Source organism: Oncorhynchus kisutch, linkage group LG18 (assembly GCF_002021735.2).
Source record: "Oncorhynchus kisutch isolate 150728-3 linkage group LG18, Okis_V2, whole genome shotgun sequence".
Lineage (NCBI taxonomy): Eukaryota > Metazoa > Chordata > Actinopteri > Salmoniformes > Salmonidae > Oncorhynchus > Oncorhynchus kisutch.
This window is the reverse complement of record NC_034191.2, coordinates 63,494,331-63,509,330: the sequence shown is the minus strand read 5'-3', so window position 1 is coordinate 63,509,330 and position 15,000 is coordinate 63,494,331. Positions and strand designations below refer to the sequence as shown.

At 46.5% G+C, this 15,000-nt stretch overlaps 1 protein-coding gene across 1 annotated transcript in view; it reads left to right on the top strand.

Annotated features, from left to right (window-relative positions):
- Window positions 1-15,000, top strand: part of LOC109909958 (rho guanine nucleotide exchange factor 4) — a 73,553-nt gene that overhangs the window by 226 nt on the left and 58,327 nt on the right. The window contains exon 1 of the mRNA XM_020509064.2: window positions 1-371. This exon is cut by the window's left edge and continues 226 nt beyond it. Coding sequence (XP_020364653.2) covers window positions 86-371 — 286 coding nt within the window. The 5' untranslated portion in view covers window positions 1-85. The remainder of the gene's footprint in view (window positions 372-15,000) is intronic.

Below are 15,000 nucleotides of genomic sequence, written 5' to 3'. Positions count from 1 at the left end.
TGGGAGAAACCACCTACCTGACCACCACTACTACCAGGCTCCAGTGCCCAGCTCCAGGTCTGTGTTCGGGGGCCCTCCTGTCCTGATGCGGACCCAGCAGGGCTCTGAGGGGCCCGTGCCCCTGCCCGGGGGCAGCTGTGGCAGCAGCGGCAGCACCAGCTCTGGACTCTCCCCTGGATCTCCTGGTTCGGACTCGGACAGCGGTACCCCCACCAGGGGAGGAGGAGGGGGGGGTGGTGGAGGAGGAGTAGGAGGGGGGGGTCTGGGGGAAAGATGGGGGGCAGGAGGAGGAGGGATGGGGAGCCTAGGAGGTACTCTCAGGGGGGTCCTCTCCCACTATTGGAGCCTGGAGAGCCTGCACTCCACCACTGGTAAGAGGGTACCTACCTCACACACACACACCACACACACTCCTCAGTGGGAGTAGGGTTAAAGGGTTTGTGTGTTTTTGGCCTGGCGGGTTTAGAAGGGAGGGGTGTTACCTGTCAGTCATTCTGAGTGTGATGGTTGCCATGGTTTTGTGGTGCTGGCGTCTGTCAGTCTGTTCTGACCAGACCTGTTGATGAGTTGTCAATCATGGCTTAAAGGCACTGGCCGTGTAATTGTTGTCTTGGCATTAGTGAACATGCTTCAGTCAATGATATGATATGACTTCATCTCCTATTGGCTCAGAGAAAGGATGCATTGAGTTGGTGTTGTCTAACATTAGACACAGGCCTGTGTCGTTTTGCTGCTACGATCTTCTGCATGTTTTCTCTATAGGAAGACTTATGACAGAGTACGAGGTGTGTTAGATGTTTCTGCTCAGTTAATGAGGTGTATCAGGTTAGCGTTTATCCAGCACAAAGGTCTCTAGGTAAGAGATGTATATTTTCACACGGAGCTTATGAGGTTGTTTGTTAATGGTGGAAGATATTGAGGGTGTTGCCCTCAACTGAAATAGCGACGTGTGATATCATGGTGTATTGGTCATATACAGCAGACGGAGGATTAAGTCATTTTGTCATTATGGCAGAGGGCTGTGTGTTTGTGTGTCTGTATCTTTGAGCGTGCATGTGCCTGTGTGTGTGCATGTGCACATATGTGTGTGTGTGTGTGTTAGCATGTGTGAGTGTGTGAATTTGCACACTCTATAAGTGCCTGTGCAGTACCTGTTTGCTATTTCTGCTGTTGTCATCTGAGCGGGTGCAGCCAGGCTTGGAGTGTAATGATTCAGGAGAGAGGAGACGGCAGTTTTATTAGCTACAGGCTAAAATGCCACTGTGTGTGTGTGCGTATGCGTGCGTGCGTGCGTGTGTGTACGTGCGTGTGTGTGTACGTGCGTGTTTGTGTGTGTGTGTGTATGTGTGTGTGTGTGTGTACGTGCGTGCGTGTTTGTGTGCGTGTGCATGTGACGGCAGCCCCATTAGCTACAGGCTAAAATGCCAGGCCACAGCTGTTATTAAAGGCAGTAGAAGGGAAGAGACACTAATAGGCTAGCTACTGTTTGTCACATCAAGGGATAGTCTCTTATCAAACAGGTGCCAGTCAGCGGCGTCATGGTAACAGGGATCTGAGTGTGGGGTGGATGTTTGTTATGTATATATGGCTAATATCTTCACTGCATTGCTCAGTTTCAGTTGATGAACTGTCTGTGCTGTACATGTTATATGGGGGGGATACAGTAGGATAGAATCCTTGGTGTTTGTTGCCAAGTGCACTTTCACACACACATACGCACACACACACACACACACACACACACACACACACACACACACACACACACACACACACACACACACACACACACACACACACACGGAATGTTATTGGAGAAAGCTGTGGTTTTCAGAATGGCCCTGGTCAGAATCTAAACTGCTGTTGTCTCTGCCTCTCTCTCTCTCACACACCCACACATTGCACTCTCTCTCTCTCTCTCTCTCTCTCTCTCTCTCTCTCTCTCTCTCTCTCTCTCTCTGTCTCTCTCTTTCTCTCTCTCTCTCTCTCTCTCTCTCTCTCTCTCTCTCTTCCTCTCTCTCTCTCTCACTCTCTCTCTCTTTCTCTCTCTCTTTCTCTCTCTCTCTCTTTCTCTCTCTCTCTCTCTCTCTCTCTCTCTCTCTCACTCTCTCTCTTTCTCTCTCTCTCTCTCTCTCTCTCTCTCTCTCTCTCTCTCTCTCTCTCTCTCTCTCTCTCTGTCTCTCTCTTTCTCTCTCTCTCTCTCTCTGTCTCTCTCTCTCTCTCTCTCTCTCTCTCTCTCTCTCTCTTCCTCTCTCACTCTCTCTCTTTCTCTCCCTCTCACTGCTTGTGAAACCTGATACATGGTAAACATTAAAAGCTAATGACCCACTTGGTCTCCATTGAGGCTGTCGCACTGCCACTGATGAACTGACAGACAGACAGACAGAAAGACAGAAAGACAGAAAGACCGAGCTAGAGAGCATCAAGAGAGGAGGATAGAGTGAGAGAAGATGGTACAGATGTAGGATGATCTTAATTTGATCACTCTTTTTCATTCCGCAGAGAATGCAGATGAGCTTCATGTAATGTACTTACACAAAATAGTCCAAATTGGTGCAGTGAAATGAAAGAAATTACTTGTTTCAAATTAATCTAAAAGATTCAAAACTGAAAAGTGGTGCGTATGTATTCCCCCCTTTGCTATGAAGCCCCTAAATAAGATCTGGTGCAACCAATTACCTTCAGAAGTCACATAATTAGTTAAATAAAGTCCCATGTGTGTAATCTAAGTGTCACATGATCTGTCACATGATCTCAGTATATATACATCTGTTCTGAAAGGCCCCAGAGTCTGTGACTCCACTAAGCATGGGGCACCACCAAGCAAGCGGCACTATGAAGACCAAGGAGCTCTCCAAACAGGTCAGGGACAAAGTTGTGGAGAACAGATTAGGGTTGGGTTATAAAAAAATATCTGAAACTTTGAACATCCCATGGAGCACCGTTAAATCCATTATAAAAAATGGAAAGAATACGGCACCACAACAAACCTGCCAAAAGAGGACCGCTCACCAAAACTCACGGACCAGGCAAGGAAGGAATTAATCAGAGAGGCAACAAAGAGACCAAAGATAACACTGAAGGAGCTGCAAAGCTCCACAGCAGAGATTGGAGTATCTGTCCATAGGACCACTTTCAGCCGTACACTCTACAGAGCTGGGCTTTATGGAAGAGTGGCCAGAAAAAGCCATTGCTTAAAGAAAAAAATAAGCAAACATGTTTGGTGTTCGGCAAAAGGCATGTGGGAGACTCCCTAAACAGATGGAAGGAGGTACTCTGGTCAGATGAGACTAAAATTGAGTGCAAACCCAACACTTCTCATCACCCCGAGACAAACATCCCCATGGTGAAGCATGGTGGTGGCAGCATCATGCTGTGGGGGATGTTTTTCATCGGCAGGGACTGTGAAACTGGTCAGAATTGAAGGAATGATGGATGGCGCAAAATACAGGGAAACTCTTGAGGGAAACCTGTTTCAGTCTCCCAGAGATTTGAGACTGGGACGGAGGTTCACCTTCCAGCAGGACAATGACCCTAAGCATACTGCTAAAGCAACACTCAAGTGGTACAAGGGGAAACATTTAAATGTCTTGGAATTGGCTAGTCAAAGCCCAGACCTCAATCCAATTGAGAATATGTGATATGACTGAAAGATTGCTGTACACATTCGGAACCCATCCAACTTGAAGGAGCTGGAGCAGTTTTGCCTTGAAGAATTGGGCAAAAATCCCAGTATCTAGATGTGCCAAGCTTATAGAGACATACCCCAAGATACTTGCAGCTGTAATTGCAGCAAAAGGTGGCTCTACACAGTATTGACTTTGGGGGGATGAATAGTTATGGACGTTCAAGTTTTCCGTTTTTTTTGTCTTATTTCTTGTTTGTTTCACAATAAAAAATATTTTGCATCTTCAAGTGGTAGGCATGTTGTGTAAATCAAATGATACAAAAAAAAATTTAATTCCAGGTTGTAAGGCAACAAAATAGGAAAAATGCCAAGGGGGGTGAATACTTTTGCAAGCCACTGTATTATTGCAATTTTCATGTAGCATACTTTTGGCCAGCTAATAGCCTAACCACTGATCAAGCAACATTATGTACTAAATGTTCAAATCCTGTTGCTGCAGGATTATTTTGCTGTGACAATATAGGTCAAATTAAGATCAATAAGAGAGGGTGAGAGGGGGATGGAGGGAAGAGAGGTAGTGAAAAGTGAGGGAAATACAGTTGAGACTCAAACACCCTCGCCGCTCTCACCATAACAGTTATAACAGACTCTCCCCAGACTATTGTGCAGTCACACAGACAGTTTTCCCCTCTCCTGAAAAGCTTTCCCCTCTCCCCTCTCCTGAAAAGCACAGCCCTGTACCACACCAGCTGTAAACTGGATCTCGGGAAGCTTTTATGGGCTTGTTATGTTGTATGAGCCTGTCTTTCCTCTGCCCTGCCTGGCTAGCAGCCTGCTTGAGACCCTTCTTAACCCTTCTTAAGACAGAGCTGTGTTTGTGGAAGATAGCCAAGCGGCTGGTAATGGAATTTCATAGCAGCATTGATTTGAGCTTCATTGACCTCTGAGAGGGTAAGGATGAAAGGTCACAGATGTAGGTAGTAACCTGGCCAGGAAACCAGAAACAAACAGATAGATAGACGATTGATGTGCATCAGGTTTGCCCTTGAGAAGGAGGGTAATGGGTGTTTGCGAGAAAGAGAAGGAGACGGAAGAGGAGGAGGAAGAAGTAGGAAACAGCCAGACATTGATTCAAAGAGAAGTGTAATCGTATTCCGGCTAGTTGTTTTGGGAGGCGAGGTGACTGTGAGTCCTCCAGAGTTGACATAGGAACAGAGGAGAACGGGGGATCTAGTGCCCCTCCCGAAACACAGAGCCCTAGTGACAGGCAATGTTCTCCCCCTCCCTCCCTCGCTGCTCTTAGATGGGGTGACGTTATCTCCTACTCTTCTCAGGGTTGGTGATTCACCCCCATTCAGATGCCATGATAACATGACACTCAGTCCATGCTGTAGCTGTTGCTGCTAGCTACTGAATCAGACTTTGATTTGGTTCCTCAGGCAGGCAGGCAGGCAGGCACTTACACACACCAGACATCACAGCTTTGTCACGCTCTGAGTATAGGATTACACACGTCATGGCCGTGCCATTGTCCACTCTCAAACTTTCTGTCAGCTGATACTGAAATATTAGCTTCTTCTTGATCCAACAGTAAAAATAAGCATATTCCGTAAAATGCCAGAGTGTGTGCACTGGGCATGCATGTGTGATGGCCACTCTGAGGTGAAGCGAGGCCAGTTGGTGAGGGTCCAGGGACCTCACGCTAACCCTTCCACCAAGCACACTCTCTGTCAGCTAGCACAGATAGAGAGGAGGAGGAGGAAGAGGAGGAAACAAAGGAGAGATGTCTGAAAGCATCCATCCAAACAGGAGGGATGTGGACTCTGGAAAATAGGTTGTCTTTTACACCAGTACACACAGTCCCTGTGTACTGCAGCTTGGCTGCTCCTCTCAGTGTGTACTGGGCAGAGAGGGAAGAAAGGCCTTCGCTTCATCACACTACTGTCATCTCAACTCAAATCACTTCTAACCAGAGACAATTTCCCCTTGGTACAATACAGCTACATGCATATTTGCTGTGACGAATTTCTAGAAAGAAATGTCTTGTTCTTCTTTTTTGTAGGCCTTGTTATGTAGTCACACCCTATGTGATGTCCTGTTTCTCCACTCATATTGACCAATGGGTGAAGGTTGTCACTAGAGAGGTATGAATATGTGATAAGATATTTCCGGTCTCAATTGATTGTACTTTTAATGCTGAATACAAGACAGTCATCTGTGACACTTGATGTGGTATGTTGTCTCACCATTCTGTGTTATGTACAGTGTAAGCAGGGCAGCAGGTAGCCTAGCGGTTAAGAGTGTTGGGCCAGTAACCGAAACGTTGCTGGTTCCAATCCCCAAGCTGACTAGATGAAGAATCTGTCAATGTGCCCTTGAGCAAAGCACTTAACCCTAATTGCTCCTGTAAGTCGCTCTGGATAAGAGTGTCAGCTAAATTACAAAAAATGTTAAAGTAAAAATGGAAGTGATATGGTTCTGTGGTGCGGTTGAGTGAGATGACTGATTTAAGTGATGTATGGTCGGTCCTCTGGTGTGTTGGGTAGAGGTGTTACAGGTTCTCTGGTGTGCTGGGTAGAAGTGTTACAGGTTCTCTGGTGTGTTGGGTAGAGGTGTTACAGGCTCTATGGTGTGTTGGGTAGAGGTGTTACAGGTTCTCTGGTGTGCTGGGTAGAAGTGTTACAGGTTCTCTGGTGTGTTGGGTAGAAGTGTTACAGGTTCTCTGGTGTGTTGGTGTGTTGGGTAGAGGTGTTACAGGTTCTCTGGTGTGTTGGGTAGAGGTGTTACAGGTTCTCTGGTGTGTTGGGTAGAGGTGTTACAGGTTCTCTGGTGTGTTGGGTAGAAGTGTTACAGGTTCTCTGGTGTGTTGGGTAGAGGTGTTACAGGTTCTCTGGTGTGTTGGGTAGAGGTGTTACAGGTTCTCTGGTGTGCTGGGTAGAAGTGTTACAGGTTCTCTGGTGTGTTGGGTAGAAGTGTTACAGGTTCTCTGGTGTGTTGGGTAGAGGTGTTACAGGCTCTATGGTGTGTTGGGTAGAGGTGTTACAGGTTCTCTGGTGTGCTGGGTAGAAGTGTTACAGGTTCTCTGGTGTGTTGGGTAGAAGTGTTACAGGTTCTCTGGTGTGTTGGGTACAGGTGTTACAGGTTCTCTGGTGTGTTGGGTAGAGGTGTTACAGGTTCTCTGGTGTGTTGGGTAGAGGTGTTACAGGTTCTCTGGTGTGTTGGGTAGAGGTGTTACAGGTTCTCTGGTGTGCTGGGTAGAAGTGTTACAGGTTCTCTGGTGTGTTGGGTAGAGGTGTTACAGGTTCTCTGGTGTGTTGGGTAGAGGTGTTACAGGTTCTCTGGTGTGTTGGGTAGAGGTGTTACAGGTTCTCTGGTGTTTTGGGTGGAGGTGTTAGAAGTGTTACAGTGATAGAGTGTTAGGGCACTGGGAGGCAATTAACTAGCTAATGGTGGTATATAAGCCTATAGGACCCAAGGCACTACATTAGGTCACTGCTTGGAGCACCGTACATGCCATAAAACAGATGTAATACTACCAGAGCTGTTGTTTGGTGAACCTTCTCACATGATGTCATGCATCTAACTACAGGAAGTGGAACACTCAATGATCTGCTGCAATTATGATTGATTAAAAGATAAACCTTACTGATAATATTGTCTTTCATCACTGTCGGAGTGTGCTGATTTCATGTGTTTTTTCAGTGACAATGTAATGGTCATCACTGCTATAAGATCAAACGTTCACTCAATTTGAATCTGATGATTAAAATCCATAATATGTTTATATGACACAGTAACTCCCCCTCTCTGACAATGTCTTTTTCTCTCACTCTGCCTCCAGATCTATAAAGAGCAGGCCATGTCATTTCTCCACATCTGTACCCAGTAGTACTGTAGCCATCTGCCTGTAGTAATCATTTAGTTAATTAGCCATATTTGTATTGGTTTATGTTCCCCTCTATGTCAGTAGGTTAATTGTCCCCCATTAGAATGCAGTTAACTGAGCGAAGTCATCGTCTACGTATTATTTCAACATCCGTGACATTATTACCCCTGTCGTAGTGTACTGTGGCCACACCCCTCTGGCGTATTTAGTGTAGAATTTACAGGATTGTGTACATGCTGTGGGAGCGTATAAATCTACTGAAGACAGTCTATGCTGCATTAGGAGGTTTAATTTCACAGACAATGCGTAATAGACTACCTCCCTTGCAGAGCTGGCAGCGGCCCAACTATGTAGAAAGCTCCTATTATTTCCCTTTGTCGTCTTTGGGAATGAAGGGAAGAAAAAATGTTGTTTGTTCTCTCATTGGCTGGAGTAGCTGGAATTCTTTCTCCTTAAATAGACATCATCCCCCCCCATCCTCCTCTCTGTTTGGTTCCAAACCAGGAAGGATCTGGTTCTATCCATTTCAATTAAAGGGGATTTATTGGCATGGGAGCATATGTTTACATTGCCAAAGCAAGTGAAATAACCAATAAAACATTTACAGCAATATAACACTCCCAAAAGTTCCAAAATAATAGAGACATTTCAAATGTCATTATGTCTATATACAGTGTTGTAATGATGTGCAAATAGTTGAAGTACAAAAGGGAAAATAAATAAACATAAATATATCCAATCAAATCAAATTGATTCAAATCAAATCGTTGTATTTACAATGGTGTGTGTTCTTCACTGGTTGCCCTTTTCTTGTGGCAACAGGTCACAAATCTTGCTGCTGTCTCCAACCCCACTCCTCCTCCCCTCTTTTGTCATTATTTTCCCTCTTTCCACCCCTGCCATGCAGGAACAGTAGAAGATTGGGGTAACTGTGTTTGACAGGTGGTTAGGTTGTGGCTTGTGATAGGTGGTCATATAGGAAGCACAGTATATGACCACAGGGCCAGCGTTCATACTGTCACTCTCACATGACAAGCTGCCAAGTTGGTTGGCAGAGAGGCAGGCAGGTAGAGAGGCAGGCTGGGAGGCAAGCTGATAGAGAGGCAGGCAGGTTGAGAGGCAGGCTGACAGAGGCAGGCTGGGAGGCAAGCTGACAGAGAGGCTGAGAGGCAGGCTGACAGTGACAGGCAGGCTGGCAGAGAGGCAGGCAGGCAGGCAGGCTGACATAAAGGCAGGCAGAGAGGCAGGCAGAGAGTCAGGCAGAGAGGAAGGCAGAGAGGCGGTCTGACAGAGAGGAGGGCTGACAGAGAGGCGGTCTGACAGAGAGGGGGTCTGACAGAGAGGGGGTCTGACAGAGAGGAGGGATGACAGAGAGGGGGTCTGACAGAGAGGAGGGCTGACAGAGAGGGGGTTTGACAGAGAGGGGGTCTGACAGAGAGGGGGTCTGACAGAGAGGCGGTCTGACAGAGAGGGGGTCTGACAGAGAGGCGGTCTGACAGAGAGGGGGTCTGATAGAGAGGGGGTCTGACAGAGAGGCGGTCTGACAGAAAGGCGGTCTGACAGAGAGGGGGTCTGACAGAGAGGCGGTCTGACAGAGAGGCGGTCTGACAGAGAGGGGGTCTGACAGAGGGGCGGGTGGGCAGAGAGGCAGACTGGCAGAGAGGTGGTCTGACAGAGATGCGTTCTGACAGAGAGGCAGGTGGGCAGAGAGGCAGGCTGACAGAGAGGCAGACGGATAGGCAGGCTGTCAGGCAGGCACACCAGGGGGAAGGGAACTGCTCTATGTCAGTGCGTAATTATAGGTTGACACAAGTGACTGGCCTTGTTCTTCTCTTTCATTGCTCCCTTCATACCTTGAATATTTTCTTACCTGCTATGGAAGAGGTCTGACAGAGAGGGGGTCTGATAGAGAGGGGGTCTGACAGAGAGGCGGTCTGACAGAAAGGCGGTCTGACAGAGAGGGGGTCTGACAGAGAGGCGGTCTGACAGAGAGGCGGTCTGACAGAGAGGGGGTCTGAGAGAGGGGGTCTGACAGAGAGGCGTTCTGACAGAGAGGCAGGTGGGCAGAGAGGGGGTCTTACAGAGAGGGGGTCTGACAGAGGGGCGGGTGGGCAGAGAGGCAGACTGGCAGAGAGGTGGTCTGACAGAGATGCGTTCTGACAGAGAGGCAGGTGGGGCAGAGAGGCAGGCTGACAGAGAGGCAGACGGATAGGCAGGCTGTCAGGCAGGCACACCAGGGGGAAGGGAACTGCTCTATGTCAGTGCGTAATTATAGGTTGACACAAGTGACTGGCCTTGTTCTTCTCTTTCATTGCTCCCTTCATACCTTGAATATTTTCTTACCTGCTATGGAAGAGGGGGGTTGGAGAGAGAAATATTCATTGAGTATTGCTTTTCTTATTATCTACAGTACCAGTCAAAAGTTTGGACACACCACATTCAAGTGTTTTTCTTTATTTTTACTCTTTTCTACATTGTAGAATAATAGTGAAGACATCAAAACTATGAAATAACACATATGGAATCATGTAATAACCAAAAAAGTGTTAAACAAATCGAAATATATGTTAGATTTTAGGTTCTTGAAAGTAGCCACCCTTTGCGTTGATTACAGCTTTGCACACTCTTGGCATTCTCTCAACCAACTTCACCTGGAATGCTTTTCCAACAGTATTATTACTATTATTAGTAGTATTATTAGTATTATTAGTATTATTATTATTAGTATTATTATGATTATTAGTAGTATTATTAGTATTAGTAGAAGGAGTTCCCACATATGTTGAGCACTTGTTGGCTGCTTTTCCTTCACTCTGCAGTCAAACTCATCCCAAACCATCTCAATTGGGTTGAGGTTGGGTGATTGTGGAGGCCAGGTCATCTGATGCAGCACGCCATTACTCACCTTCTTGGACAAGTGGCCCTTACACAGCCTGGTGATAGTCCCATTAAGTGCAAACCAGATGGGATGGCATGTCACTACAGAATGCTGTGGTAGCCATGCTGGTTAAGTGTGCCTTGAATTCTAAATTAATCACAGACAGTGTCACCAGCAAAGCACCATCACACCTCCTCCTCCATGCTTCATCTATTCTGTGTCTCACAAAGACACGGCGGTTGGAAACAAAAATCTCACATTTGGAATCATCAGACCAAAGGACAGATTTCCACCGGTCTAATGTCCATTGCTCATGTTTCTTGACCCAAGCAAGTCTGTTCTTCTTATTGGTGTCCTTTAGTAGGGGTTTCTTTTCAGCAATTCAACCATGAAGTTCTGATTCCACCCAGTCTCCTCTGAACAGTTGATGTTGAGATGTGTCTGTTACTTGAACTCTGACGCATTTATTTGGGCTGCAATTTCTGAGGCTGGTAACTCTAAAGAACTTATCCTCTGCAGCAGAGGTAACTCTGGGGCTTCCTTTCCTGTGGTGGCCCTCATGAGAGAAGGTTTCATCAAGGCACTTGATGATTTTTGCGACTGCACTTGAAGAAACTTTCAGAATTCTTGAAATTGACTGACCTTCATGTCTTAAAGTAATGATGGACTGTCGTTTCTCTTTGCTTATTTGAGCAGTTCTTGCCATAATATGGACTTGGTCTTTTACCAAATTCTGTATTTTCTGTATACCACCCCTACATTGTCACAAAAGAACTGATGTGCTCAAAAGCATTAAGAAGGAAAGAAATTCAACAAATTAACTTTTAACAAGGCACACCTGTTAATTTAAATGCATTCCAGGTGACTACCTCAAGAAGCTGGTTGAGAGAATTCCAAGAGTGTGCAAAGCTGTAAGGGTGGCTACTTTGAAGAATCTGAAATATATAATGTATTTTTTATTTGTTTAACAGTTTTTTGATAACTACATGATTCCATATGTGTTATTTCACATATGTGTTATTATTCTACAATGTAGAAAATAGTAAAAATAAAGAAAAACCTTTGAACGAGTAGGTGTGTTCAAACTTTTGACCGGTAGTGTTTCTATGTTTGCTTTGGCAATGTACAGTATGTGGTTACACTTTCCAAGACAATAAATCCTTTTGAATTTAAATCTCAGAGCCCCCCCCCTCTCTCTATTTCTCTCCCTCTTTCTCTGTGACCTGTGTACCTCTTTGACCTCCACACTAGTTGACCAGGGTAAACACAGGGCGAAGTGTAGAGCGTGTGAAGCTCCTCCGGTTCTGAGGCTGGACCAAAGGCCTCTCCTCCGGGGCTTGTCACAGTGATCACTGGGGTGGCTGTGTGGTCAGTCATGGGCCTCAGTGTCTCATGTTGACGACTCCCAGATCCCTCCCTGCACTTGTGCTTTTACGATCAGATGAGATGAGTTCTCTTGCTCTATATTTAGTCTCTTTGATGCTCCCTCCCTCCCAGCCTCTGCTTCTCTCTCTCTCTCTCTCTCTCTCAGTTCTCACGAGACAGGACTCATCGTGAGTAGGAACTGAACTGGGAACAACATTTTCACTAGTCTCTGTGGACTAGATTTTGTACAGTACAGTGATCGCTTTGTTACATTTCGTATTAGTCATGCTGCATACAATCTAATTGAATAATTAAAACAATTTACTTTCTAAAGATAAGATGAAAATCTATGTTTGGATAAACGGTTAGCCTATTGGTAGAAGCTTGAATACTTACTTGGTGTTACGCGCATAAAGTTGAGCAATATTTGCTTCTACGTGAATCCCTTTTGGTATCCTGGTCTTATGTTAGAAGTACTTAGCGGTAGTGTCTTTCTCCATCGGCAGGGAGTCTAGTTTAAGTGTGTGTGTGTGTGTGTGTGTGTGTGTGTGTGTGTGTGTGTGTGTGTGTGTGTGTGTGTGGTGTGTGTGTGTGTGTGTGTGTGTGTGTGTGTGTGTGTGTGTGTGTGTGTGTGTGTGTGTGTGTGTGTGCGTGCGTGTGTGTGCGTGCGTGTGTGGTGTTGGCACATCTGAGAATACCCCACTGCCCGGCATCCTCCCATGTGTTAGTTAGGGTGTAACAGGCAGGTGCAGCTGACCCCCTTTACACCCCTGTAATTGGTGTAAAACATATTTTCACATTCAGGTCTCAGGGGAGGTGGGGGAGGGTGGGTGGGAGTTCGAGAAGGAGGGTGGAGATGTGTTGCCATTGGCAACCTGCTGTTAAAGAGCATTTCCTAAACTGCAGGCAAGTTGGGAAGTGAAGGTCGTGGGCATATGTAATCTATCAGATTCAACTTATTTGTCACACCAGTACATGTACACTGGGTGTACAAAACATTAAGAACACCTGCTCTTTCCATGACATGGACTGACCAGGTGAATCCAGGTGAAAGCTATGATCTCTTATTGATGTCACTTGTTAAATCCACTTCAATCAGTGTAGATGAAGGGGAGGAGACAGGTTAAAGAAAGATTTATATTCCTTGATACAATTGAGACATGGATTGTGTATGTGTGCCATTCAGAGTGTGAATGGGCAAGACAAAATATTTAAGTACCTTTGAACAGGGTATGGTAGTAGGTGCCAGGCGCACCGTTTTAAGTGTGTCAATAACTGCAACACTGCTTGATTTTTCACGCTCAGCAGTTTCCGTGTGTATCAAGAATGGTCCACCACCCAAAGTACATCCAGCCAACTTGACACAACTGTGGGAAGCATTGGAGTCAACATGGGCCAGCATCCCTGTGGAACACTTTTGACCCCTTTTGAGTCCATGCCCTGACGGATTTAGGCTGTTCTGAGGGCAGAAGGGGGGGGGGGGTATTCTTAATGTTTTGTACATTCAGTGTATATGCTACTGGTACTTTACATGACGTCTACTGAAGATCTCTGATCCTGCTATCTCTAGATAAGGTATCGTTTGTTATTAAAGGGATACTTCAAGGTTTTGGCAATGTCAGTCTACACCCCCAGAGTCAGATGAACTCATGGGTACCATTGTATGTCTCTGTGTCCAGTATGAAGGAAGTTAGAGGGTGTTTCGTGAGCCAATGCTAACTAGCGTTAGCGCAACCACCTCGCCACCGGATTAAAAACCAGTGTTCTTGGATTTGGTTTGACATCCTAGGTATGCGGTGATCTGAAATAATCCCTCTCGATCCAATCATATCAGCCAACCTGACCTGGTGCTATCGCCATTCTTTCCCCATAAGTGGCCATCCCTACAGCACCGTGAAGCAGCCTGTAGCCAGCTGTAAGGCTGTAAGGCTGTATGAATGTGTGGTATGTGTGATAGGACTGTGGTCATGTTAGTCTCTAAAGGATCACACCTCAGAGCTGAACCCTGGGACTGGAGATAGGAGGCACAGGAGGAGGTGCTGAGGGAGGTGAAGGAGATTGAGTTGTGAGTTATTTAAATGCTGGGCTGAAGGAGGGGATATTAGCCACCTCTATAATGTATTTTTTGGGGGAGGGGGGGGGGGGCTTTTTGTGTTCATCTGCGTGTGTGTTCTTAATTGTGTGGGATTGGTGCATCTGTGTGTAGGCGTTCCTTTGTGAGTATGTCTGGTTGTGAAGGCCAGCTTGGTTTATCAGTGTGGAGGAAGAGAGACTGATACGTCTACATACTGAACCTGACATTTACAGGTCGACTCTGTCTCTGAGAGGGAGACACATGGTGCCACGGATTACCCCTGGGTACACGAGAGAGAGAGAGAGAGAGAGAGAGAGAGAGAGAGAGAGAGAGAGGAGGTAGAGAAAGAGATGAGAAAGATAGAGATCAGAGAGAGACATACAGTACAGTCAGAAGAAGAGGGAATGAGGGAGAAAAAGGAGGAGTGTGTGAGAGAGAGAGGTGAGAAGATGGGAGATGAAAGAGGGAGCTGGGTCTGAAGTGAAATGTCAGCCAAGATGTGATTCTGCAGTCATATCTGTTCTCTTTGAATGTCAGCCTCACAGAACACTCTCCTACACTGGATCTGAAGATGGAGGAATCTCTCTCTCTCCCTGTCCCTCTCTTTACCTTTCTCTCTCTCCTCCCCCATTCCCACTTTCCCCTTACCCTTGCCCTTTCCCTCTCTCGCTCACTCTCTCCTCCCATCTCCCCCTCTCACTTTTCCTCTCTCTCTTCACCTCTCTCTCTCTCCCTCTCTTTCCCTCTCTTCTCTCCTCTATCTCCCTCTCCTTTCCTCTCGTCACCTCTCTCCCTCTCCTCTCTTTCCCTCTCTTCTCTCCTCTATCTCCCTCTCCTCTCCTCTCCACCTCTCTCCCTCTCCTCTCTTCACCTCTCTCTCTCCCTCTCTTTCCCTCTCTTCTCTCCTCTATCTCCCTCTCCTCTCCTCTCCACCTTTCTCCCTCTCCCCCTCCCTCTCTTTCCCTCTCTTCTCTCCTCTATCTCCCTATCCTCTCCTCTCCACCTCTCTCCCTCTCCTCTCTTTCCCTCTCTTCTCTCCTCTATCTCCCTCTCCTCTCCTCTCCTCTCCTCTCCTCTCCTCTCCTCTCCTCTCCTCTCCTCTCCTCTCCTCTCCTCTCCTCTCCTCTCCTCTCCTCTCCTCTCCTCTCCTCTCCACCTCTCTCCCTCTC